Source organism: Heterocephalus glaber, unplaced genomic scaffold, assembly GCF_053883595.1.
Source record: "Heterocephalus glaber isolate CG9 unplaced genomic scaffold, H.glaber_assembly_v1.0 deba00001577, whole genome shotgun sequence".
Taxonomy (NCBI): Eukaryota; Metazoa; Chordata; class Mammalia; order Rodentia; family Bathyergidae; genus Heterocephalus; species Heterocephalus glaber.
In genome coordinates, this window is record NW_028258358.1 from 30,094,558 (window position 1) to 30,122,530 (window position 27,973).

Consider the following 27,973-nt stretch of genomic DNA (forward strand, 5'->3'; position numbering starts at 1 on the left):
CCGTGGTGGCGCTCGGGGCGTAACGTCTCTGGGGCCCCGCCCACCGCCGCTTTCCTCTACTGGGCGCCGCAGCCGCTCGGGCCTGGGAGTCAACTGCAGGCTGGCGAAGCTGTTCTGGGCGCCCGTGCGGGCTGGTGGGCCGCGCACCTTCCTCCTCCGCACCTCCCGCTCTCGGACATGGTGGCCCCCGGCTCCGTGACCAGCCGGCTGGGCACGGTGTTCCCCTTCCTGCTGGTCCTGGTGGACCTGCAGTACGAAGGTGAGTCCTCCTTGTCCCACCGGGGACCGGGTCCCGGGCCGGGGTCTCCCGCGCGTCCCCGCCGCCCCGGGCGCGAGTCGCGAGGCGACGCGGGCGGAACCGGAGAGCCTGCGGCGGGGCCTGGGCCTGAGCCGGGCTTGGACGCGGGCCGGCGGCCGGTTCCGGGTTTGCCTAGGGAAGAGGCGAGAGCGCCGGCGGTTCCCCCGGGTCCTGACTTTGGGCCCGTCCTGGGACGCGGGCCCGCGCGGCCGGCGGGTCCAGGCTCGCAGGGGCTGTCGCTCGGCGCCTGGGGACCCGGTCGGCCACGATGGGAGCCGGCTTTCTCTCGGGAGCCCTCGGGTGGCGGAGGCCGGAGAGCGAACGGGACGCTGTGGAGTGTTTAGAAAGTAGTGGCCGTCGCGTTTCGATGCGCTCTGACGCGTGTGGAAGTTGTTAGGTTGATGCCTCCAGAGTTAGTGTTGGATTCGCGTTGTCGGAGGGCAGAGGACCAAGTTTGTGGTTATCCCAACTCCCAGCGTGGTGTCACTTCAGCTTCGGGCTGGCTGTGCTTTTAAAAGTTCCCTGGAAAAGGTCCCCTTCTAAAAGATAGGGAGGCTTAAATTTCACTCCTCCAGACTGGAATGTTGACTGCTGCGACCACGAAGAGGAAATAAGAGGGCTGTCCCACCTGGGTGTCAGCGGGGAGGAGTAAGAATTAAACCCGAAGTGCCAGTTTGGCGAATGCCCCCAGCTTTGTACTGTGCTGAATATTCGAGTATAATGACACATCTGTCACATGCACTGATTAATTTTCATCTCCACGAAAGGGAACGGTTGTCCAGGAGGTCAAATTGAACATTTGGATATTCTCTTCTGTTCAGAGTGAGGAACTGAACTTGGGATTTGTGTATGGTGAAATCCTTCCAGAATTGACAACTCTTTTTTTTAATAGGTAATACTCTTCGGTTTTTAGGTCTCATTAAAGGCAGTGTTGTTTTGTTTCTTGGTTATCATACACACACACACACACACCCACACACACACACATATATAAACTGAAAAACTCTGTAGTGTGACAATATTGGTACAAAGAATTTGAAAGTGGAACTGCCCTAGAAAATGTAGGAAATTTGAATTTGAATCCTGGACCACTTTAATTGGTGATGGGGATATAAAGATAAGAAAAATTCTGATGTGAATAGCACACTATTAGCTTCTGTTTTCCCAAATAAGTTTTGTCTGGGATCTTGACCTTACAGTTCTCAGTAAGTGTCCCTGCTAAGCCTGGAGAGAAGAAATAAAAGAGAATGGTATGAGAAGGTCGAATCTGAAATGGTGGCATGCTATGAGAAGGTTACCAATAATTAGTGTAGACTGCCTAACGTTTTCAGATTTAAAAACATTGGTCTTTGTTTCTGCTCCAAACTTTTCTGTTAACTAATCTAGAGGAGAACATGTATCATGAATTGAAAGATTGACTCTTAGTATTCCCTTTCTCAAAGGCTTTTGAAAGAAATACAGAGCACTAGATTAGAAAGAATTTTGGGACTAGAAGTAAATCTTTAGTAGTACCTATTTTATTCTCATATTATAGATAAAGGAAATTATTTCACTTCTTTGCTAATTGTTCTGCTTAGTGATTTGAGTAACAGACTGAAAACCAAACCTTGTTTTTTGTTATCAAAGTTTAATTTTTTTTTTCTTAACATGTTATCTGGACTCATTTTTTTCTTTATTTCACTAAATGGAGCTGATTAAACTATATTTTGGTCACATGAAAAAGAATAGTTGAAAATCTCTATGTATAAAATTTTTATTTGAACTTAACTGACTAAAGGTATGTTTTGTCTTTTCTAGGATTTCCTTGACATTAGGTAAATATGGAAAGAGTACATAAAGTAGTAAAAATGATTTTAAGAAAGTTAGATTAAGTTTTATAGCAGATGGTCAGATAACTTCTAGTTATTTTAAATTCTTTATAAGATAGGCTGTACTTAGCAGTAGTGTCCAAGTCCAGTCGACCTGACTGTCTCATTTTCTGAGTTCCTCTAAATGCAATAGTTTTTATTCTGGACAGGAGTTGTTCTGAGATGAAATGCCCTGTAATAATTAGGTTTTATTTTCCCATGTGAAGTTAATTAATTGTGATTAAGTTTAGTTTCTATTGTCATTGTCTGTCTTCCTTTGATTAATGAGTCAGCAGCTATTCTTTGTTTACATGGAAATAGTATGGGAACGCAGTCATCTGCTCTTTAGAATGCAAACATTTCACCATAAATTTATTTTTCTTAACATTCATTAGAAACTGACTTTTTAAAAAATGATATGATTTGATATGATGTTATTTGGAGTTCTGGGATACAGAAGAGTCAATCAACAAAGGTGTACACTCTTGGTCTCTGGTGAGGTATATACAGTAAAATTGTTTTCCCTAAGGAGTTTACAAATTGTGTGGGGATTTAAGAAGTGCATTTTGAAGCTTCCATGTCCTCTTCACCAGGTTTCTTAGTTTGGATTCAGGGTCTATCATTGTACACACTCAATTGCAAACAGCCTTTAATTTCCCTGCCTCTATAGCCTTTGGCTTCACTCACCTGGCAAATTACAAACTTGATTAAATCCAACCTGGCCAACTTGTTTGTTGTACCTTAACACCTGAATACACGTGGAGAAAAATAATTTTGTTGTTAGTTTCATTTTAAGTACAAAAATCTCGATCTCAGATGCACACTGAATTGTAGGGAACAGGGAAAGGGGATGTTACTAAAACCTTTGCATTAAGTCCTACTCTGCGAGCCATGACAGCACAAGGCAAATTAATTAATGTATAGACAGAAATGAGACTTAAGAAGCTGAGCTTTGGGCCTGATCAATGCTGCTCTGGGCAGCAAAGATGAAAGGCCCCCAGCCTGCCACACCTTTACTCAGTATATAGGGAGAAGAAATGTAGCAGATAATTTAGGGTGGTGTTAGTCCTAGAATAAGGAGGAACTATGCGGATGAAGATTTGCTTCTTCCTTGGATGTCTCCAGCTGGTGTAATCCTGGCCTGGAGCATCACAGCATCATGGGGCCCTTGAGGTCTTAGCTGTGACTTGAGGCGCAAACGGAGTTACATCTGACATGCTTTGTCATGCCGTAGCTGGCCTGTAGGCAGGAAAAAAGGCCCTAATCATGATTTAATTGTGAAATGTTTTTTCCCCCAAATTATGTAGAAATTGGTCCTGACCCTGAATACTATGAGCATTCCTATAATTCCCTAGTATGTTAGTTCTTGGAAATCAGTATTTTAAACCTTTTTCCTTATTCCTCCAATTTAAACTCCTTTTACCTCATTCTTTTAGACCGTGTCTGTATTGAGAAAATGAAATCCATCACCGGAAAACTTCTTGTTCTTTCTACCAGCAGTTCACTAACTTATCTACATCTGAACCTGTTCTACCTTTTCTCATATTAGATTGTCATCTCTGTTTCTGGTTAAATCCTATCTTACATATCTAGATTGCATTTCCTCTCATCTAAAGATGTTTCTTCTACAGTTGTTTGAGCTGCTGTAACAAAATACATTAGACTGAGTAATTTATAAACAATAAATATTTATTTCAACTTTAAGTACTTCCGGGCTTGCTAGCTGGTCTAGGCCTGCCCGGCTTGAACCTTGGTGTATTTGACCATCAGTTGTTCCCTTCTTGGCTAAGATGTCCAAGGTTATTCCATATCTGTTGAGGGACACACTATTGTATCCTCATATGGCAGAGGGACAAATGCTGTGGCCTTACGCAGCAGAAGGTGGAAGGGCAAAAAGGATGTTTGTTCCCCATCCATTTTATAAGGTGCTGATACATTCGCAAGGGCACAGCTCTCATAATGTAATCACTTCTGAAACGTCTCAATACCGCCACAGTGAATTAAGTTTCAGCTCATGAATTCTGGTGATATTCAGACCTTAGCAAGTTTCTGTGTCTCTTTTTTCCCTTTACTAGTAGCACTTCTGTCAAATTAGTCTGTGATGTCATTTGTCTCTGAAGCTATCGAATTCTATTTTGCTTATATTGATAGCAGAATTTGAGTTAGTAATATCTGTCTACATTTTTATCTGTTGTTTCCCCAACATATTATTATTATTTAAAATTACTATTATTTGGTACCGTGGATAGAACTCAGGACCTTGCGCTGGTGAGGCAGGCGTGGTACCACTCAGCTAAATACCCGGCCCCCCAACATACTATTTTATTAGTAACTGTAAAGCATTATGTATCTGACTTTTTACTTCTCCAAACTCCTTGTTTTTTTTAAATTTCAAAAAATGTTTTTGTTTAGCAAGACGGGGCCTTGCTATGTACTTCAGGCTGGCCTTGAACTTACCATGTACCGTATTCTGACCTTGAACTCAGAGCCTCTTGTCTAGCCTCCCAAGTGGTGGGATTATAGGTATGAGCCACCAGGCCTAACATTTCCTCAAATTCCTTCAACCTGTCAGAAGTTTCCCATTGGAGTGCCTCTCCCCCTCCCTCCCAGTACTGGGGGTAATGGAAACTGGAGATGGAAACTGGGGCCTTCATACTGAGCTGTACCCCCAGACCTTTTTTCATTTTTTATTTTGAGACAGGACCTTGCTGATCAGAACTGAGCTGGGCTTGAGCTTGTGATCCTTCTGCCACAGCCACCGAGAGTGCCACCCAGATTAGAGGCATGTGTCACCATGTTCACTTTGCATTAATTTCTTTTATTTCTAAACTTCAAATCCATTTGTGACATAAAGTCTGTATTTTTGCTATTGCCATACTCTGGAAAGCTATTCCCTAAGATCACCAAGTGAACATTCATGTTTCACAGAGGCCTTCTTGATGTGCTATGTAAAAAGCACTCTCTCCAGTAGTATTATCCCTTTATTACTTGTATTTTCTTTATAAAAAGATCTCATTTACTTTTCTTATCTGTTTATTCCCTTTAAAATGTAAGTTTTATGGAAAAGGCTCTTGTTTCTGTACCTAAAAGATGTTTGAAGTAGATTGCAATAAATCTTTTTTTAAATGGATAAGTAAATTGATTCTGAGCTTTTTTTTTTTTTTTTGCATGAATTTATTTTCTTGAAATTCTTTGAGCAAGGAAGCCTGTTATAATGTTTATGCTTTCACAGTTAATTGAAGCAAAGACAGATAATGTCCATGGAATTGAGCAAACCTGGTGCTATGTTTTGAATGTTGGTCTTCCTCCCAGATTTATTTATTAGAGCTTAATACCTAATGGGACAATTAAGGGATGGGGCCCCTCGGGAAGTGATTAAGTCATGTTGGCAACAAGGTGCCATGTATAAAATGAGAACTGTTTTTACAAGACACTGAATCTGGTCGTGCCTTCCTTGTGGATTTCCTAGTCTCCAGAACTGAGCAATAACTTGCTGTTTATAAATTATCCAGTCTAAGGGATTTTGCTGTACTCTGAATAGACTAAGACATATATTTGTAATAGATTTTATTTTTCTAGTTCATTTAGGAAATTTTGGTGCAGACATCATTCTAATGTGGTATATAACTCCTTACCCTTTTCTTTCAGATTGGCTGTGTAGACTAAACTTTTTTACATCAGTATGATTAGTGAGAGGTGCTTACAAGATCTAAGGTCTCCAGATCCGATTATTTTCGTTCTTTCTTTCTTTCTCTCTTTCTTGTACCGGGGATCGAACTCGGGAGCTTGTGCTTTCGAGGCAGGCGCTGGAACCACTGAGCTAAATCCCTGGCCCCCAGCTCCGATTATTCTCATTGAAACTTTTTTTCATTAGTCTTTGCTGAACTGTGGAGTTGCTAAGATACAGAATTTCCTGCCTTTTTTTCTGTGGCCACATTCCACTTGTCTTCTGTGTTTCTGCCATGAGACTTTTTCCAGACTCTTCCTCACCTTGCTTGGGTCTTGGACCCAGACCTGTGTTGTTTTATAGGATAATTTTAGGATTTTCCTCATTCCTCACATTGTAACATTCTGATTGGGTTCTGCCTGGCTTGAATTTCAGTACAGTATTGTCAGTTGTCAGTCCCTGCCTTCTGTACTTTCCTTCATATGGCTTTGTGACTTTAACCCATCATACCTTTAATAACTTGTGAGTTTCTTAGAATTATTTTGTGCCTGTCAGAATATAATATGTAAATGTTAACTTGAATGAATGACATGGTTACCTATTTTACCTTTTTTCTTACCTTTTCTATTTCCTTTGTTGAGCTATGATTGATACTTGTCTAGGGAGAAACCTTTTTGATGCTGATTAGGAAATGTCATGATATTTGGTAGCCTTGTGTCTTGGAAAATAATGTTCATAGCATATGTGGCAAAGGGATAAAAGTGATCTGTGGCTCAAAATGGAGTTGATGTACAATAGCCAACAATATATTTTTTTCAGATATTGTCTTTATGAATCATGGGTTGATCAGTTTTGATTTGCTAATTGTTATTTTATATATTAGATTATATTATTTTGAAGAATTATATGTAAGTAAGGAGACAAGTAGTTCAATTCACTCAACAAATATTGAGTACTCACTGTATGTAAAGTACTGAACTAGGTGATGTAAAGAAAAAAGTTAGGACTGAGGATATAGCTTAGTGGTAGAGTGCTTGCCTAGGATGAGTGAGGCCAAGGATCCAATCCCCAGTACTGGGGGGAAAAGAAAGAAAAAACCGACAGTTGCTGCTCTCAAACTTTCTTTTGATCAGTGTGGTGGATTAACTAATGGTTAACTTGAGATGCCCAGCTGAACTGAATGAGCGTGGTTTGGGAGTGGAAGACCCACCTGAGGACTGTTGCCAGTGGCATAAAAAAGAGAAGTAAAGGGGAAGATCGTGGGCTGTTGATTTCCTAGGAGAAGCTTGCTGTGGTTGGTTTTCCTGATGCAAACATGGCTGTTCTTGTGGCAGAGGAGCTTGGGTCCTCACTGTTGCTGGAAGTGCCTGCTGTTTCTTAAGGAAGCTCTGATCTTCACTGTGAGTGTCACTTCCTGGCTCCAGTGTAGATCCTTCAACCTGGTGGCTCAAATCCTTCACCTCACTGGTGCAAATTTTCTAGCTTCCACCACTGGCCTTTGGGCCTTCAAGGTGCAGATCCTCGAGACGGACAACCATGAGACATTGCCGTGGACTCTAGGCCACTGGCTGGACTCATGGAGGACATTGCCTTGGACTTTAGGCCTTCAACTGGATTCGTGCAGGACATTTCTGTAGGATCCAGACCCTTGGTAGATTCTTTAGGTCTCTAGTTAGATCTCTTGCACACCTCTGCATTTGACTTTTTGGGTGAATATTATAAAATAATCCTGTAAATCGTGTGTCCTGTATTAAATCTATTCCCTTGCAAAACCCTGACCAAACAATCAGTGTTGGGGGATTGAGGTTCTAAGAAGAGACAGGCAAATTGTGAAAAGCAGACTGAACCTTCAGTACTATGATTGAGCCGTTTTAAGTAGTAAAATCACCTAGAAAACAAAACATGACATGAAATGTACTTGTTTATAATAGGAAAGCTGAAACAAGAAGGCAGTGTTGTCTTGTTAGACCTAGCTGGGAACATATACTTCAGGTAATTCAAGCTTTTTGATCTGTGCATGCACTTGTTTCCTAAATGGCTGTGAAAGTGCTTCAGGTACAAATTTTAGTGAGTGGGTGAATTCACATATACAGAATCTGAATTATAATGGTTGCCTGTATAGTCAGCCCTCTATACTGTGGGCTGTGCCTCCATGTATTGTACTAACTGTAGATCAAAAATATTTGGACAAATATTTGCATCTGCACTGAAGATGTATACTTTTTGGGGTCATTATTCCCTAAATACAGTATAACAATTATTTACATAGCATTTATGTTATGTTAGGCATTGAAAGTAATCTAGAGATGATTTAAAGTATATATGAGGTTTTTGTAGGTTATATGCAAATACTATGTGATTTAGGACTGGAATATTTGTGGATTTTGGTATCTACAGTGGTGGCACAGGGATTGTCCTGGAACAGATCCCTTGTGGATACTGAGGGGTGACTACAAAAATAAATGTGGATGAATAACAAGCAAATGGGAATTATGCAAACCTATTATAGTCCTTGTTTCTGTAACTCATCATGAAGTCTTAGGCGGTACATATGCTTCCTTCATCAGCTACCTCCTTTTCCTTCTCTCACTGTCAGCTGGAATCTCAGCTTCTCTGGCTTTTTTACCCACACACCTTCCTCCCTGAAGAGACTGCCTGTTTTGTGGTTGTTATAGATTTTTAAAAAATTAATCCTTAGTGTTGAGCATAGAAGAAATAATACGTTGGTTTGGGGTTTTTTTTGGTACTGGGGACTGAACTTGGGACCTTGTGCTTGTGAGGCAGGTGGCGGAATCACTGAGCTAAATCCCTGGCCCTGAGCATAGAAGAACTAAGACATGCTCTGGAGGGTCCCCTGGGTTCTACCTGGTTTACCTTCATTGTTTAGCAGCTTTTTTCTCCTTGGTAGTTGGGATCAGTTTTTCTAGCCAATAGAATGGGATTTTTTTTTCCTATTAGTTTCCGTGGCATATGGAGTACAGAATAGCCAGACGACAGTCTTCTGATTCAGTGATGGCAGTCCTATGGCACACATACAGCAATGGGCTGTTTGTATCACTGAAAGCACTAAAAGGTTCACCATCACTGTATTCATTGGAAACGTTGTTGGGTACTGTATGTGGTAAAGCCAGTTAATCCTGTGGGCATGCACATATTGTGTACTTCAGCTGTGTTATGAGCTCCTTGAGAGGTATAGTGCTGTGTAGAATGACGTTCTATGAATGTACTATGAGTGTTTTTGTCAGTGGTGTGCAAGCAGAAGCCTTAGGGGCAAATTCATATCCAGAATATCAGAAGGGAATCCATTATGGAAGAAGACCAGATAAAATCAATCTGTTGCCACCCCCCCGCCACCCCATGATGGCATATTGGGAGCACGATTTGGGGCTTAGTGCTGGCAGATTGGATGTTTGGCAGTAGTGTAGCTAGGTTCATCTTGGCAAGGACTAATTTTTGTTTTTGAACTCGTTCAAAGCCTCCATTCCTGTTGCCATGGCCATTTTTCCCTTGGGTCAGTTTTACAAGCACATGTATGGTGGGGAAAGAAATTGAGTGACATCCACAGAGCATGTCATTTTGTCTCCTTTGTAATGTATGTATTTTATAGTTGATGTGCCTGCCTAGTCTCTTGATGGTTAAGTGTTGCTGGATAAGCTTGTACTACTTTAGGAAGTATCATCATCCCATTGAAGTCAGGAAGCCCATCTCAGACATTGCATCCTCCCAGTCATAGTTGTCTTACAGAGGGGAGTGACCACAGAACTTTGAGAAAGTTGTAGATGGTTCCTCACTAATACCTTTCTCAATGTCTTAGTAAAGGGAGTGTCTTCTCAGCTCTCACATGAAACAAAAGTGGGAGATAGGTGTATAGATAATAAATCTAGCCCAACATTCCTGTATCTCTAATCCTTTAGATCCCTCTTATTCTAGGGAAATTGTGTTACCAAAACAGTTCAGTAAATGTATACATATGGTTATGGTTTGGGTCTAGATTTCCCTCTACAGCCTTACATGGTCTGTAAATGGCTTTTTCAGAGGTGGCTGAATCTAGAGTGTGTGATGCTGAGATTAAGGGCATGTGATTATTAAACCAGTACACTGATTGGCTTGGTATTCCCCTAATCCCAGTAGTCTGGATAAGATAAAAGGGGCAGAAAGACACTGTTAAGATCTCTTGTTGCTTTTGCTACCTCTGTCCACCATGAAGTGTTGCCCCTCTGCCATGTGCCACACTGCCATAAAGCCAGTTGATTAATGATTGAAACCCCTACAAACTGAGCTAAACAAACCTTTCCCCTTTAACTTTGTTTATTTATTTATTTTTGGTACTGAGGATCGAACTCAGGACCTTGCGCTTTTGAGGCAGGTGGCGAACCACTGAGCTAAATCCCTGGCCCTCCCCTTTAACTTTAGATGTTGGATACTTTGTCTCAGTGTAAGACACATATTAATGAATTGGACTGATCTCTTGTTATATTCCACTCAGTTTAACAGCTCTACAGTCCATTCTCATACATGATCTGTGGCATCCTGCTAGTTTATCCGTAAAGCCTTGCAATTCTTTCCATGTGTCTTTTGGGTCATATTGTATATCTGTCTTCCTGAAACCTGCTGTGATTTGACTCTAATTATAGGTTAATGATAATGGGTGCATGATTATGGTGGCTCTTTTTTGTTTTGTTTGGTTTGGTTTAGTTTTTTGAGACAGGGTCTCAGTTTGTAGTTCAGGCTGGCTCTGAACTCACTGTGTAGCCTAGGCTGGCCTCGAACTTTCAGTGATCCTTCTGCCTCAGCCTCCCAAGTGCTGGGATTACAGGCATGCAGCACCATGCCCAGTTTATGGTGGCTCTTAAGGAGGATAAGCATCTCTTTTCAAGGCATCTGCCCAATGTAATGTTGTCCTAGGATTTTTAAGCAATCAAAGATTAGTCTTTTCACACAAGGGCAAACTAATTCTAGTAAAAGAAATTCAAAAGGACTTGGAAGTTCATGTTTGTTAATTTCACTGGATCCAAATATATGTTCTCTCTCCAGATGTAAGGATTTCATTCTTTATTCATCTGTACCTTAACTTTTTTTTTTTTTGGTACCGGGGATCAAACTCGGGACCTTGCGCTTGCGAGGCAGTCGCCGGAACCACTGAGCTAAATCCCCGGCCCTGTACCTTAACTTTTACATGAGAAACTTGGTGAGACTGTGGATTCAACTATTGCTTTAATTCAGCAACCCTCATAATTAAATTTTGTGGTTGAATTTTAGCTAAATTACCTCTGTGGCTACAAAAAACAAGAGATTGTTTTCAAGCTGTCATGGAAGCTCTCAGTCTGTGACTTGAGTTGAGGGTTAGATCTAAGCTTGGTATTTTTCTCTAAGACCTTTAGTGCATTCAAAAGAATCTACCCCACATCAAGTGCTTATTTTGATTTCTGTCATTATGGTCAAGTGCACCAGCTACTTAGCCTTCCAAGACATGTTTCACCATTTTTTTATATGTCAGCCATAAGTGTTAGCTTAATTGTGATTACAGTACAATAAAACCTTGGTTTGTGAGCTTAATTTATTTCAGAAACATGCTTGTAATTCAAAGCACTTGTATATCAAAGGGAATTTCCCCATAAGAAATAATGATAACTCAGATGATTTGTTCTACAACCCAAAAATATTAATATAAAAGTGATTATAATGTTGTATTATAATTCAAAATAATAAAAAATATAAAATACTATATAAAGAAAAATAAATTTATCTGCACTTAACCTTTGAAAACCTTTGTGGCCAATGTGTGAGGGAGACAAGATAGAAGAGGGTTGTTGTGCAGATCATCTTTCACTATCACTAATGGAATCAGTGCTATCTTGGCTCAGTGAAATCTTTTTCTTTTCGTGCCACTTAAACAAGGAATTTATCCAATGATGTTTGCTTTTGCCTCCTTTTGAGGATTTTATGGAAAAGTGACATTGCATTGTCCTTAAACAGATTGATTGATTGCATTTGCTATAGACTTATTTGATAAGTAACCTTTTCTATAAAATTTTGCAGTTTTCCACATTTTCCACATATCCCTAATCTCATTTGAAGTGAGGGATTCCTTTACCTACTTATCTTCTTTCTTTGCAGATGAGATCTCACTAATACCTTTACTGGCTGTTGGGAGACAGTCACCTACAGTTCTGCAGAGAGGAGAGAGGGAAAGAGGCAGAGAGGGAGGGAGAGTGAGTGAGAAGGGAAGGGAGAGGGAGAAGAACTGTTGGCTCAGTTGTGAACATGAGACATTTGGCATCATGTACTACTCTTATTGCAAGACATTGCTCATCTATCAGGTTAAAATTTATTAGAGGGCCGGGAATTTAGCTCAGTGGTTCCACTGCCTGCCTCGCAAGCGCAAGGACCTGAGTTTGATCCCTGGTACCAAAAAAAAAAAATTATTAGAAATGGGACTGGAGGGCCAGGGATTTAGCTCAGTGGTTCTGCCGCCCACCTCGCAAGCGCAAGGACCCAAGTTCAATCCCTGGTACCAAAAAAAAAAAATTTATTAGAAATGGGGCTGGGGATTTAGCTCAGTGGTTCCCCCGCCTGCCTTCAAAGCGCAAGGTCCCGAGTTCAATCCCTGGTACCAAAAAAAAATTATTAGAAATGTTTGCTTGTCTTGTGGAATGCTTGCAGAACAAGTTACTTGCAATCTAGCATTTTACCGTACTTGCTATGGTTACTAGTACCTTATTTCCCATTGGCAAGGAGCTCAGCCCTGCACTCAAGCTTGAGGGTTTGACCAAAAAAACCCTCAAATCCCCTTTTGAAGATCTGTCTCTTGGGGCTACTACCAGTGCCAACTGTACATCAGTCTCCACTGAGGAAAAGCACACAGTAGTTTAAAAAGGGATAGTTTCATAGAATTCTTAAGCTATAATGGGAGAGTAGCTAAAGATGTGAAGAGAATGCCAAAGAATAGAGGGCTGAAAGTCCCAAGAAAGGGCCAGTTTGACAGAGGGGCCTCTTATATAAGAGGTTTAGACTCCCATTCAAGCTAGATAAGGTATAGTTGCACCCCGAAGTTGCTAATGGTAGAGAAGTTTACTGAGTTTACAATCATCTGGTGTACCTAAGCCAAGGCTGGCTGGCTTGTGTATAGCAATAGTCACTGGCTTGAATGTGTGAAGCTGGAGTGTGTGGTGCCTTTGTTGAGAGGAGGTGCTAGGTGGCTGAGGGACATATTGCTAGGACAGAGCACCATTGGATGCCCTCACATACCCACCATGAAGTAGGAGCCAGAAAAAGGTAAAATGCCGCAAGCAGAACCAGGAGATATCTTTCCTTCCTATAATTCTCTCTGTGCTCTTTAGTGACAAAGCATAATGTTGTGTTTAAACTGCTACTCCATTATTGCATTATGGATGTCAAAGGAGGAATTCAGGGTTGGGAGTCAAATCACCAATAATTGGCCCAGTCAGATCGTATTACTCTACTCTAAATGGCTTAGTAGTTTCTCTTTTTTTTTTTTGGTACCGGGGATTGAACTCAGGACCTTGTGCTTGTGAGGCAGGCACGATGCCACTGAGCTAAATCCCCGGCCCTCAGTAGTTTCCTTTTTCACAAGAGCCAAATGAAAGCTGTTCATAATCAGGCCCTTTACTTTTTTCTTTTTTTTAGTACTGTGAGGATTGAACTCAGGACCTTACCCTTGTGAGGCAGGCCCGGTGCCACTGAGCTGAATCCCTGGCCCAGGCCCTTTACTTCTTTGACTTCATATCACTCACTCTCTGTTGGCTCTGCTGCAGTCATCCGGGCTTCCTTGCTGATTCTGGAGTATATCTGCACACCCGATTTAGGGCCCTTGCACTAGCTGGTCCTTCTCCTAGGAAAGCTTTTTTCCTAGATGTCCATAGTGAGTTACTCGCTAGTCTTGCTGAGATGTCAGCTTCTTAAGAGGGCCTGCCCTTGCCCTTCGTTGTTTACTATAATCTTCCTCCCCACATTCCTGCCACCCTCACATTACTGGCCTCTGTCCACAGTACTTTTCACCCGATGTACTATGTAATTTACTTATCATATCTGTTTCTGCCTATCATAATGTCAAGTGCTTGGAGGGGAAAATGGGCAGATTTTTTGACTCTTGTTCACTTATCCCAAATACCTAGAACAGTTCTTAGTACATTGTAGGTGTTCAGTAAGTACTTAAATATTATAGCAGACAATATAATACTCATTAAGATGAGATTCCACTTTAACGAAGCTATTTTAATTTTGTTCAAAATAGTTTCACTACTGTGTTTGGCAAATATCCTTTGATTTTTGGACTGGTTGTATTATTTTGACTGGTTAGGTTCATACAGTATATTTTTGGGCTTCTTACTCTATAAGCAGTGTTTATGTTTGTTACTTTATCTAGGTCATTTTTCAGCTTCTGTGACCTTTCCCACTTGAGTAGATGATTAAGCCAGATAGCTATATCGTAACTTTTTGTTTTTTAGAATTAAGTCATGGTTCATGAAAAGTTAACTGATTTTTTAAAATTTGTTTTTAGGTGCTGAATGTGGAGTAAATGCAGATGTTGAGAAACATCTTGAATTGGGCAAGAAATTACTTGCAGCTGGACAGCTAGCTGATGCTTTATCTCAATTTCATGCTGCAGTAGGTTGGTATCATAACCAAACACCAACTGGTTATTTACTGAATATTACGTCATGGCTATTTTTTAAAATAACATTTAAAATAAGCATTATTTCATGTTAAATATTATAATAATAAAGTGTAATTCTTGAATGCATATGTATTTGACAGAATAGGTAACTGAAGCTATTATAATTACTAAGAAGAACTCAAGATTTTGACCAAACTTTTCTCAGTGTGTTATGTAATTTTCTACCTTTGTAAGCAGATTTTACTGAATGCAGTTTAATGTTACTGATAACTTGGATTAACAGTATAGTGATTACATTGCTGCCCTTGGAAGATGCTGTAGGTTACTGCTTCTTCAGTATTGGTCAAATTCCTGCTGCCCTTTATGCTGTTACTTCCTTTTGCTTACTTATGTGTCTGTAGCATCAGCTATTATAGTTTTTAATCTGTCAGGACTAAGAAAAGTGAGAAGAGATGACTGACTATAGTAGGTATTTAGAAAACCCTAAGGAGTTTTCTTTTTTTTTGGTACTGGTTATTGAACTCGGGTCCTTGCGCTTGCACAGCAGGTAGTGAAACCACTGAGCTAAATCCCCGGCCCCAGGAGTTTTCTTGTAAGTCACTGCATAAACTTTTATGGTAGGACTTTTTGATATTGATTTTCTTCAAAGTTGTTTTTTAGTTTACTCATACACCTTGATTTGAGATGGTTAACAATGACCAGTAAACAACCTGACAGGTTAAGAAGATAATAGTTATGTTCTCAGAAGAATTATCATCCTTTTGTTAACAATTTCTGTAAGAACAAAAAACAGGTACATTTTAGTTTGCAGTTTTTTTCTTCATGCTTCTTCTTAAATTCAGATTTTTGTTGATTGTTATTAGCTTCCTGGAGTGATAAGACAAATAGATTTTAATTTTGTCATTCTCATTTGATAATACTGTATATTGGTCCAGTTATGTAAGAAAATGTAGGTTTAAATAAATTACACGCAAATTCCAGCAGTGTTTACTGTGCCACCTAAAGGAATTTTTGGGAAGATTAGGAAAGAATAATAAATATAAAGATTTTTTGACACATGTAAAGAAATCTAAATTTTTTATATTTGGAAATTAAGACTTTTCTAAAAATAGATTGATGTATTTACAGGGTTCTCTTAACTGTGGAGTTTCCCTTAGAAAGTTTGCACTTAAATGATTAATTCACCTTGAGCCGTAGTAGTTGGCACAACAATTTGTACAAGTTGTTTTTGCTAAGGGCCATTTACAGTATGACCACATCATTACCAAGTCTGTACTTTCTCTGGTGATTCAAACTGTCTTCAGTGGTACAACATAGTGATTTAAATTCTTTTTCAGTTACTGTATTTAAAACAGCATGTCTTATGACAAAATATTTTTATCTAAGGGCACTGGCATATTGTTAAAATACTTCAGAATAACTACTTTCAATTCACTGCTGCAATATAAGAGTTAAGATTTTGTCTCTTCCCAGGATAACCAGCAAAATATTATTTACTGAAAATATAAACAGTACAGCAGAATCATGATAAGGCATATATTTATTGGTGAAATTCAGTAAAAAGAGGGTTTGAAATGATATACTTCTGGTACAGTTCAGAGTTTAATACCACTGTCATTTCGTTCATGATTTAGCAAGTAGTGATTCTCAAATGGGGTACATGACATGGTTTCTGAGGAAGGCTGGTATAGTTTGAGAACCTTTAAAATTTTAGTTTATGAAAAACAGATTGTTCATAGTAACCTATACCAAAAAAGTTTAACTTGTGTATGATGGGACTAGTGATGGGGTATTGTAGTCTTTTGGATCTCTTCTGAGTTGTGTGTTTACCAGAAAAGAATGGTGAATTCTATATTTCAGTGTGTTATTTAGCAAACAACAGATCTTTAATAAGGCAATGTTAACTACTTCAGGTAATTCAGTAAGTTAATGAAAGCCTTTTAATAACAGTGACTAGTAGCCCAGGGCTGGGGATTTAGCTTGGTGACGCCTCCTGCCTCACAAAGGCAAGGTCCTGAGTTTGATCCCCAGTACCAAAAAAAAAAAAAAATAGAAGCCCACTAATTAGTCCCGGTCTCCTAACTTCTAGACTCATAAGTTATACTGCAGGAGGTCATAGAGCTTTCAAAATGTAAGTTGATCATGTTTGGTAAAATATCTGTTTTAATACATTCCTTGACTACAAAAATTTCACTAAATGTTCATTCATTAAAATGTTTACACTTTCAACTTCTAAATACAATAATGTACTTTAACTTCTGTGATTAGAAAATTGATGTTAGTTTGTAATAGAATTTGGCTATGACATTGTATCAGATAAATTATTGTGTTTTTTTTTGTTGGTACCAGGGATCAAACTCGGGACCTTGCGCTTGCGAGACAGGTAGACAGGCGCCGGAACCACTGAGCTAAATCCCCGGCCCCAGATAAATTATTCTAATGCTACAGTTGATACATAGTTATGGTTGTGACACTTTTTTCCATTTTCACTTTTGAAAATTTAGGTGAAACATTTTGAAATTACACGGACATGTTATGTTTTATGATTACATTTTTTTTTTCTTTTTTGGTACTGGGGATCGAACTTGGGACCTTGTGCTTGCGAGGCAGGTGGCAGCACCACTGAGCTAAATCCCTGGCCCATGTGATTACATTTTTATATAGTAAGAGCTTTATGTTTTAAAACTCAACAGTAACATAGATGATTATTTTCATATTATAATACAGATGGATTGGTCATTTGAGCTGAAATTTTTTTATAATCTAGCATATAAATGTATTTTGGTGGAGTTTAAGATTTGGAAATAATTGAGAAATATTCTTGATCTGTTGGAAACTATCATTTCAGGGACAGGAAGGTTCATTTTTCAAACAGTCTTCCAATGCAATTGTATCTTTTTCAGTCTTATAAAGTAGTCAAACACAAATTTTGTTTAGAGTGATCATTAGAAAAAAGTGCTTCAGATGTGAAGCATGTCCTGCTTCTTACTCTTGCCTCATGTGAGAAATGGAAAATAGACGTTACTGTTCACATTTGATGGGGAAACAGTACTCTGGTGACTTTCCAAAGGTCGTATTCCAGTTCCAGTGATTGTGAACTTCTTAAATATAGATATTTTCTTCTTCCCACCTCACTCCACTGGTGCTCAGAAAATGTTTGAATGAATGAAAAATTTTTTATATCCAGGCAGATGAATTTTCCCCTCCACTTCCTATTACCAACATTTACACCAGTGTTTAGTATTGGCTTTCTGATATATTTTCTTTAGGTAGTATTATCTTTATTAGGACTAACTTCCTCATATTTGAACTGTTTGATAGTTTTGTGAATAGACCTTAATCCATTTTCCATGCTCAAGTTTGTAATAAACTATTGTAATAATATGAATAATGTACTTTTTTTTTTTTTTTTGGTACCAGGGATTGAACTTGGGTCCTTGAGCTTGCAAGGCAGGCAGTGGAACCACTGAGCTAAATCCCTGGCCCATGAATAATGTACTTTTAAATGAAATGTTGTGTTTCTGTATGTTGGCTTGCAAATAGTTTACATAATGAACTGTACTGTTTATGAGTAATAGGAAAAGTGGTTATTTTCAAGGTTATCAGATATCGTATAGTGAGAAAGTAAACATGAGTTAATTGTAAATTTCTTAAACCAATTCTTATTTTAGTTAATACCTCATGTAGAGTTATGGAGACATAGACTCTAGTTCCAAGGAGGGTAGTTGTTCTAAGATAAAGAGACAGGGAAGGAAGGTATCTTGATTTATCATAGAAATGTACTTCTAAGCATAATTTTTTATTTATATGTTGAATTATTGTTATTTGATTCTCAGAAGATACAAGTAAAAACGAACTGTTTTCTCTACCATACTCATAGAACACAGAATAGTTCTGTGACTTCCAGTCACCAAAATGAGTGGAGATTTCTTCCCACCAAGCAATCCTTTTTTTTCCCCATTAAGTTTATTGGTACATTTTAGATATAAAATACAGTTACATTCATCATTGGGATCTTATACCTGTACATGATGTATCTTGGTTCTTATTTTTTTCCCCTTCCCCTGCCCTCCCTTCACCCCTTCTACCTTTCTCTATTTGCAAAGACTTCGTTTCCATTTTTTTCCTTTTCTCAAATTTTTTCTTTTCCCTTCTTTCCTTTCCCCTGCCCCGCCCACTTCCCCTACTCCTTTCGACCTTTTCTTCCTATTACACAATATCAATTGTACATTTTTAAAACTACAATATCAAGATCTAGAAGACATTACGACAGATTTTACAGAATGTAAAAGGATTAGAAAGTGTATTACAAAAATCCTTTTTGAAATAAATTTGACAACTTCTAAGAAATACTTTGGAAGACTAATGAAACTGACTCTGGAGGAAATATAAAATTTGAATAGCACCTATTAAAGAAAGTATATTCCTAGCTTGAAAACCTACCTATATGAGAACAATAGGCTCAAACACATTTAACTGATAAATTATATCAAACATTTAAAGCAGGAAAAAGAAGGAACACTTCTCCCCTCATTTTAGGAAATCAACATTGTGCTAATCCTAAAACTGGATAAAGACAATAGAAGAAAAAAGTATGAACATAGATAAAAATTTGTTTAACAAAACAAACTATTAGAAGTCAGATCTGGTAGTATGTAGAAAGTGGTTTTATTATGGGGATGGCAGTGTTGGTTCATCATTGGAAGATCCACCCCCAGAAGTCATCATTTTAACGGAGGAAAGGAAAAAGCCATATGATCCTGTCAGTACTTGCAGAAAAAGTATTGGACTGAATTTTACAGCTGTTCATGGTAAAAGCTATCAGGAGACTAGAAGTAGAACAGAACCTTCTCAACAGATCAAAGACATGTACTCCATACTTCAGCAAAAATGCTTTATATGAATGGAGAAGATACAATGCTTTCTCCCTAAGGTGGGGAACAAGGGTAGATATGTGTACTCTTCATCTGTCCATTAAACTTTGAAACCTAGGCCGAAACCAATAGTCTGGCAATAAAAAGAAACAATTAGCGTAGGATTGGCAAGGTAGAAGTAAAATCTTTATATGTAGATGAAATGATCATCTACAGAGAAAATACTAAGAAATCTCTAGGAGCCCGTAGAACTTTTATTTGAATTTGGCAGGATTAGAAAACACAAGGTATATATAAAAATTCAGGTGTATGTATACTTGCTATAAATGAAGAATTGGATATTAAAATTTAAAAGTTATGTAGGAGTACAAAGGACCTAGAAAACTAAGAAGAAAAAAACAGTGTTGGAAGACATTTATTACCTAATTTTTTTGTTGTTGTTGTTTGGTACCAGGGATCGAACTCTGGACCTTGCGCTTGTGAGGCAGGCAGCAGAAACACTGAGCTAAATCCCCGGCCCCTAAAACTTTCTTTTTTTTGGTACCAGGGATCGAACTCAGGTTCTTGTGCTTGCAAGGCAGGCAGCGGAACCATTGAGCTAAATCCCTGGCCCTTATTACCTAATTTTAAGACTTCCTCTAAAGCTACAGTAATCAAGGCAGTGTTGACTTAAGGAAAGACATACAGATCATTGGAATAAAACCAAATCTGAAAATAGAACCACGCATATATGGTCCACTGAGTTTTGAAAGATTATTTAACATTAACATTTTATAGAACATAAACTCAACTCAAGAGCAGAGGAAAGATAATGTTTTCAGCAAATGGTACTAGAACACTTGTTATCTGTATGTAAAAAATTAACCGCAATCCTTTATTTCCATACATAAAGCTAACTTGAAAGGATCTATGAACCTATGAAAGACTAAAACTATAAAACTTTAAAAACAAATTATAACGGAAAATATTCATGAATTTAGGGTAGGCAAGAATTTCCTAGGATACAAAAAACATGGTGAATAAAAAAAAATTGATAAATGAGATTCCATCAAAATTTAGAACCTTTTTTTTTTTTTTTGAGGTTTTGTATTCATTGAAGGTAGGAAAAGAAGTATGCTTTGCAAAGTGAGTATGGGCCAATTAAAGTAGGAAAAGAAGTACACCTTTCAGGGGATTGGGAATACACCCCTGACTCAGTTTGTCAGTATAGATAATAAAGCACTCAGACACCAAGAAATCTTGACGAGGCAAGGTTATTTTACTTTTGCAGAAGGGCATGAGCATATTTAGATGTGAGGCAGCAGGCACGCTGAGTGGCAGGGGAACAGGGATTTTTAAGCCTTAATCCATGAAAAGCACTTATCCTTTAAATTCATTGGATTTCAGCCAATGAATTTATTTATTTTTTTATTTATATATTAATTGGTACATTTTAGGTATACATTACATTTACATTTATCATTGGGTGTTTGTACCTGAACATGATGTACCTTAGTTCTTATTTTTTTCCCCATTACCTATGTGCCCTTCACCCCCACCACCCTTCCCTGTTTACATAGACTTTGTTTCCTTTTTTGTTTTTTTCTTTCTCATAATTTTTCCTTTCCTTTCCTCCCTTTCCCCTTCCCCTTCCGCCACCCCTCCACCTTTGGACCTTTTCCTATTTCAAATTATCAGTTATTCATTTTAATCACAAAATTTAGAACTCTAAATGACATCGTTAAGAAAATGAAAAGTAGTCCATAAACAGACCATATTTATAATACATATAACCTATGGCCAGAAAATATAAAGAACTCTTACAGCCCAATAATAGACAACCCAATTGAAAAATAGACACAAGAAGATGATACGTAGCCAGTACAGCACAAGGAAAAGTGTGCACACTAGAATCAGAAAAATACTAATCAGTACAATAACAAGAGCATATTATACACTCATTAGGGAGATGAAGTTAAAAGTTTTAAAAGAGATGTCAGCTTAAGTGTGAACCAGTTAGACCTTTCAAATACTGCTAATGTGGATGTAAAATGATAAAACCATTTTGGAAAACAATATAGAAATTACCTGTATTACTGTTAAGAACCAACAGTTCTGTTCTTAAGTTTTTAAGAGGAATGAAAACACATGTTCACAATAGATTTGTACATACAGGTTGGCTATCCCTTATCTGAAATTCTTGGGACCAGAAGTGTTTCAGATTTTGGTTTGAAATCCACTTGATCTGCAAAGAGGATAGCTATTCCTGCTTTTTTTTCAGGTTCCTGTCACATGGACTATTGTTTTCCACCCTTTAACTTTCAGCCTGTGAGTTTCTTTTTGAATTAAGTGTGTTTCTTGTATGCAGCATATTGTTGGATCTTGCTTCTTGACCCATTCTGCCAGTCTATTTCTTTTGATTGGTGAATTGAGACCATTAACATTGATGGTTATAACTGATACATATTGACTTATCATTGTCATGACTTTTTCCTTTTGTCAAATTCTCCCCCTTTGCATTTAATTTCTTGTCGCATCCAACGGATTCATTTTGCAGACTTTCCTGGGGTTGTGATCTTTGTTGTCTTTTCCTAGGATATTGTCTAAAATTTTTTGGAATGCTGGTTTGGTATTCATGAAGTTCCTAAGGTGCCGTTTGTCATGAAAGTATCTTATTTCTCCATCAGTTTTGAAAGATAGTTTTTCAGGGTACATCAGTCTGGGTTGGAGGCTGTTTTCCTTTAGGCCTTGAAATATATCACTCCAAGCTCTCCTTGCCTTGATGGTTTGTGTTGAGAAGTCTGCTGTGATTCTGATGGGCTTTCCTTTGTATGTGATTTGTTTCTTTTCTCTAACTGCTTGTAGAATTTTGTTCTTCTCTTTGGGTTTCAGGAATCCTAACTATTATATGCTTATGTGTAGATTTTTTTTGATCAAGGCTAGTTGGAGTCCTGTATGCCTCACTTACCTGTTTTTTCTTTTCTTTTTTTTTTGGTACCAGGGATCAAACTTGGGACCTTGCACTTGTGAGGCAGGCACTGGAACCATGGAGCTAAATTCCTGGCCCTTGCTTCACTTATTTTCATGTCAAGTTCTTTCCCTGTGCTTGGGAAGTTCTCTGCCATCACTTCTGTGAAAAGTTTTTTTATGTCATCTGGACTCTCTCCTGTTTGTTCTTTGACTCTGATCAGTCTTATGTTATTCTTCTTTGCATCGTCTAGCAACTGCTGGATCGATTTCTCGTGGTTCCTTACAATTTTAAAGCAATTTTTCTTTTCCTGGTCACTAACTGCAATCTTATCTTCTATATCTGAAATTCTGTCCTCACATTGACTCATTCTGCTGCATGGACTTTCAGTAGAATTTTTAATCTCCTGGATATCTGTTTGTATCTGTTTTATGGATTCCATTTGTTTCCTATGTTGGGATTTCATCATGTTCCTCAGCTCCTCTATTTTTTTATCTGTGTCCTCTCTAGATTTATTAATGAAGTTTTGCACTATGGGCACAATCTCTGCTGTTATGTGAGAAATTATTTCTGATTTCATTTTTTCCAGATCCTCTTTTGTTGCCAGTTCAGGGAGTCTGTGTGGTTGAGTATCAGATTGTTACATCTCATTTCCCTTTCGGGTTGCTGTAGGTGATCTGGAAGTCTGATTTTGAGGCTTGTTTACGTGTCTTCTTATTTTGACTGGCGTGGGAGTTGGGTCAGGACTGGGTGTGCTGTTGGTGCTCACGCGGCTCCCCTCCTCTGCGCTGGTGGCAGTGCTGTGGTGGCCTGGAAGCCTTCTCCTGGGCACTGGGAGCAGCTTACCTCCTCTGTGCTGGGAGCGGTGGTATGGCAGCCCGGAAGCCTTCTCCCCCACCAAGCAATCCTAAAGATTGTGCATACCAGTTAGGTGTCCTCTAATTTATTTCAATTCTGACACTATTTACCTGGAGGTGGCCTATAGTTGAGAGCATAACTGTCCCCTACCCCACTCCCACAGATGCTACTCACAAGCCCTAGTTGGGCTGATATGTGCTAACCTATTGGGTATAAGTCAGGGGTCCCATGACCCCCTTCTTGGGCTCAGTTAATAGCTAAAGCAGCTCACAGAACTGAGATACACATTTCACCTTATATTATAAAGGATATTGTAAAGATTACAGATGCACAGCTGGATGCAAGAGATGCATAGGGCAAGGCATATAGGAAGGGCTGTGGAGCTTCCTTGCCCTGTGGGTTGTTATCCTTCAGGAGTCTTGGCATAATTAGATAGCCCAAAACTTTTCTGAACCCTGTCCTTTTGGGTTTTTATGGAGACTTTCCTGTGTAGGGATGATTGCTATCATTGGGCACTGGTTATCAATTTAACTATAAGTTCCTTTTGCCTCTCCTGCCTAGAAAGATCAGTTATATACAAAAAAATAACAATCAAGACATATTATGTAAAGGTACACATCTCCAATGATGAATGTCATTCTATTGTATACCTAAAATGTACCAACAAAATTAATTTTAAAAAACTTGGAAAAAAGAAAGATCAAGTATATACAGAGTCTTCACCCTCAAAAATGTATATATACTTTAGGAAAAGAAAAACTTGTATAAATATTTTAGTACTAAATTTATTGAGACATGATGAGATTAATACTGGTTACCTGTGGAGGCCAGTAGCTTCCAGATATTTATTAGTATGGCGAACTGCTGCTTGGGTGACCTTGGTCACTGAGATTGCTGCATATCCATTTTCAATTTCTTCTGTAATGGCCGACAGTGTAGTGGGTTTTCTGTGACACATGACATCCTCTAGGATGTCATATGAAGGTAACACCATCTGTTGAAAAAACATCATACTATTTTTCTTTTCCTGAAGTGTGTATACATATTTTTGGCAGACTCTGTATTTCATAAAACCACAAATTCCTGATTTTTTTTGGGTTCAGTGTTAAAAATTGGGATTCCAGTCTCACTTCATATCTTAAAAATACCTAAAAATTGAGTAGTAAAATTGTTGAAAGTAAAGGCCCTCTAAATAGTATAGATTTTTTTTTTTTTTGGTACTGGGGATCGAACTTGGGTCCTTGCGCTTGCGCAGCAGGCAGTGAATAGTGTAGATATTTTTATGTGTGTATAATTAGGTGTGTCATATAAAAATTGTGCTATATATGATTCCCTTTGAAGACTTTTTCTTCATGGGCTGGAATGGTTAGGTTTTTTTCCATATTGAAGTACAATATAATTTTTACTGAAAGTGGCTTCTTTATAAACTGCCCAATGCTACCAAATAAGCATTCTTCTTTACTTGAAAGAACTTTACACTGAGTTCAAATAAATTGTATGAAGTTTTGAAAATGCCATTACTGATTTCATGTGAGAGAATGATTTGAATATCCTGGTGAGGCATATCTCTTTAACAGCCATTTCTTATTTTCTTTCTTTTAAAAAATTTGACACAGGGTCTTGCTACCCAGTTTAGGCTGACCTTGAACTCACTGTGTAAACAAGGCTGGCCTCTAACTCATTGTGATTCTCCTGGCTCAGCCTAAGTGCTCAGGTTACAGGTACATGGTACCACACTTGGCTGCTTTTTTTCATCCATCTATCTGTCTGTCTGTCTGTCTGTCTGTCTATCTATCTATCTATTTATTTAATGTTTTGGTACCGGGGATCAAACTCAGGTCCTTGTACTTGTGAGGCAGGTGTGGTGCCGCTGAGCTAAATCCCTGGCCCTCTTCTTTTAAATAATAACTTCTCTACTCTCTGTCTCTAGTCTCCTCCTTCTCTTTCAATTTTCCTTTGTTGTCCTTGTAGTTTGTACCGTTATTGCTTTACTGCCACTATAAGGGACATTTGTGAGAAGCAGAGATTGCACAATATGCTAATTAAGTCAGAAGTTAATAATTTTACATGCTGGTATTGAACCCAGGGATTTGAGCTATACCACCAGACTAAGTTGCCTAGGCTCTACCTGAACTTATGATCCTCCTGCTTCAGCCTTCTGAGTAGCTGGAATTCCAGGCACAGATTACTGCAGCTGGCTGAGAATTCACTTTCTTAATCTGTGTTTCACTTAAGAAAAATCTCATGCAAGACAAAGACTGAATTGGATACTTAACAAAAGTTATGAGTTGAACTGGGCTTGGTGACTCATATCTGTACTCCCAGCATCCTGGGAGGCTGAGGCAGGAGGATGGAAAGTTCAAGCCCACCCTGGACACCTTAGCCATTTAGTGAGACTGTCTGAAAATAAAAAATTAAAAAGAAACAAAAAATGAGAAGGGGATATATATTGCTCATTGTGAAGATCCTGATTGCAAGGAAAATAAAAAGTTCTTAGTTGGATATAATTTTCATTCTTGACCAGGGGTTTGCAAACTTTTCTTCTAAAGGGCCAGATAAATATTTTAGGGTTGCAGCCATAGTCTCATGTTTTTCTTTCTTCTTAAAAATCTAAGTTTGGGCCAGGGATTTAGCTCAGTAGTTCTGCCGCTTGCCTTGCAAGTGCAAAGTCCAGAGTTTGATTCCTGGTACCCCCCGCCCCCCAAAAACCTAAAAGTTGTTCTTAGCTGAAGTCTATGGATTGGATTTGGCTCCACAATGTATAGTTTGCTGACCTCTATGCTAGGTATATATATCTATATTATCTATCTATCTATCTATCTATCTATCTATATATAGATATATATCAGTGATCTTGCTAAGCAACATGACTCAACTTATATTTTGTATGTGTATGAAGTATATATAAAAAGATATGAAACATATTTGTATATATGTTTTGGTACTGGTGATTGAATCCAGGGCCTTCCCCAGCCCTTTCATGACTCCTTTTTGATGAAGAAATTCTTTTCTTAATGTCTTTCCTAATAGAATTGTAGGTTCTAAAACTGAGCATGTGGTTTTTTTTTTTTTTTTTTGGAATAAATTAGAGGGCTAATATTTATTACTTTGATTTTCAGATGGTGACCCTGATAATTATATTGCATACTATCGGAGAGCTACTGTCTTTTTAGCTATGGGCAAATCAAAAGCAGCACTTCCTGACTTAACTAAAGTAATTGAATTGAAGATGGATTTTACTGCAGTAAGTTTATCTAGATTTTGTTTAAAAGGGAACTAAAGGGAACTTGGAAGAGGTAATTTGTTTCTTAAGTGAGGATCGACATGTTTCACGTAGCTGCAGGACCTCAAAGCTGTTGTGATGCAGTGGACTGGGGAACAAGAGGAATTCCAAGTCCCTGGAATTTATGAGCACAGAAGCATAGAACTGTAGTCCCAGCCATGGGGGAAGGAGAGGATTCCTTGAGTTCAGGAATTAGAGGCCACCTGAGCAGCATAGTGGAATCACATGTCAAAACCAAACCAAACCAAAGGTAACAAAGCCTCTAGAATTAAAGTCTTCATGAAAGAGGATCAGATGGTGTACTAGGTGATTTTTCAGAAGTTGGCTTTGTGGTTTAGAAAGATGAATCTGTGTGAAGGATGGATGACAGGGAAAGATATTAAGGAGACATAAATTAAGAGGCTAACAAGCTGAAGAATACAGAGGAAATAGCTCAGTTAAGCAGTGGTTTGTGTTAGTGGGATTCCCAGGGGAACAAGTTTTGGCGGTGGGGACACCTGTAGTCTGCGCAGTGTCTTGAAGGTTGACAGATTTCTATGGGGGCTGTGGCAGACGTGCAGGGACTCATTGAGTGGCACACAGGTGGGGCTTTTAGAAGTAGCATAGAGAGAACCATCGACCAATTTTTTCAAAATTAATTTGGTAACCAGCCAGGTGTAGTGGCCCATGTCTATGATCTCATCACTCAGGAGGCTGAGGCAGGACCATTGCTTCAAATTCAAGGCCAGCCTGGGCTACATAAAAAGACCCCCCTGGTCAAAAAAAAGGAAAAAAAATTTAATTTGGTCACCATTTATTTATATCCTTCTGTATTCCAAAAAGGATGAGATAACTAACTGATTAGATATGGAATGAATGTTTGCTTTGAAATATTACTGTTACTTTAAGATAGAATCCCAAGTGTCAAATTTTTAATGAATCTGTTACTTTACACTAAACTTAATAAGCTCATTTTACTGGCATTGTGATAAGCAAATCTTTCTGGATTTTAAATCAGGAAAGAACTAAATAATGCAACTTTTATTTTAGTGGCAAAAGTTACTAGATGGCAAATATTATTTTTAAAAATTGAGATATAATTCATATACCATCAAATTCACTGTTTTAAAATATTCAGTGGTTCTTAGTGTATTTACAATATTGTACAATCACTACTACCTAATTTTAGAACATTTTTATAACCTTCAAAGTAAACCCTGTGCCTATGAGCAGTTCCTCCCCATTTCTTTTTTTGTTTTTTTTTTTTTTTGGTACCGGGGATCGAACTCGGGTCCTTGAGCTTGCAAGGCAGACGGTGGAACCACTGAGCTAAATCCCCGGCCTTCCCCATTTCTACTTTAGTCTCTGGCAACAATTTATCATGGATTTGCCTGTTTTGAATATTTCATAAAGATGAAACCATTCAGTATGTGGCCTCATGTGTCTGACTTCTTTCATTGAGCATGTATTCAAGGTATTTTTATGTTGTAGCACATATTAAGACTTTATTACGTTTTTTTTTTTTGGTACGGGGGATCGAACTCGGGTCCTTCCCTTACAAGGCAGGCAGTGGAACCACTGA

The 27,973-nt window shown here is 38.5% G+C and overlaps 1 protein-coding gene across 1 annotated transcript in view; it reads left to right on the plus strand.

Moving 5' to 3' along the window:
- Nucleotides 1-43: 43 nt before the first annotated feature.
- Dnajc3 (DnaJ heat shock protein family (Hsp40) member C3) overlaps nt 44-27,973 on the plus strand; it is a 60,368-nt gene continuing 32,438 nt past the window's right edge. Inside the window, exons 1-3 of the mRNA XM_004870838.4 lie at nt 44-259; nt 14,334-14,444; nt 26,249-26,373. Coding sequence (XP_004870895.1) covers nt 178-259; nt 14,334-14,444; nt 26,249-26,373 — 318 coding nt within the window. The 5' untranslated portion in view covers nt 44-177. The remainder of the gene's footprint in view (nt 260-14,333; nt 14,445-26,248; nt 26,374-27,973) is intronic.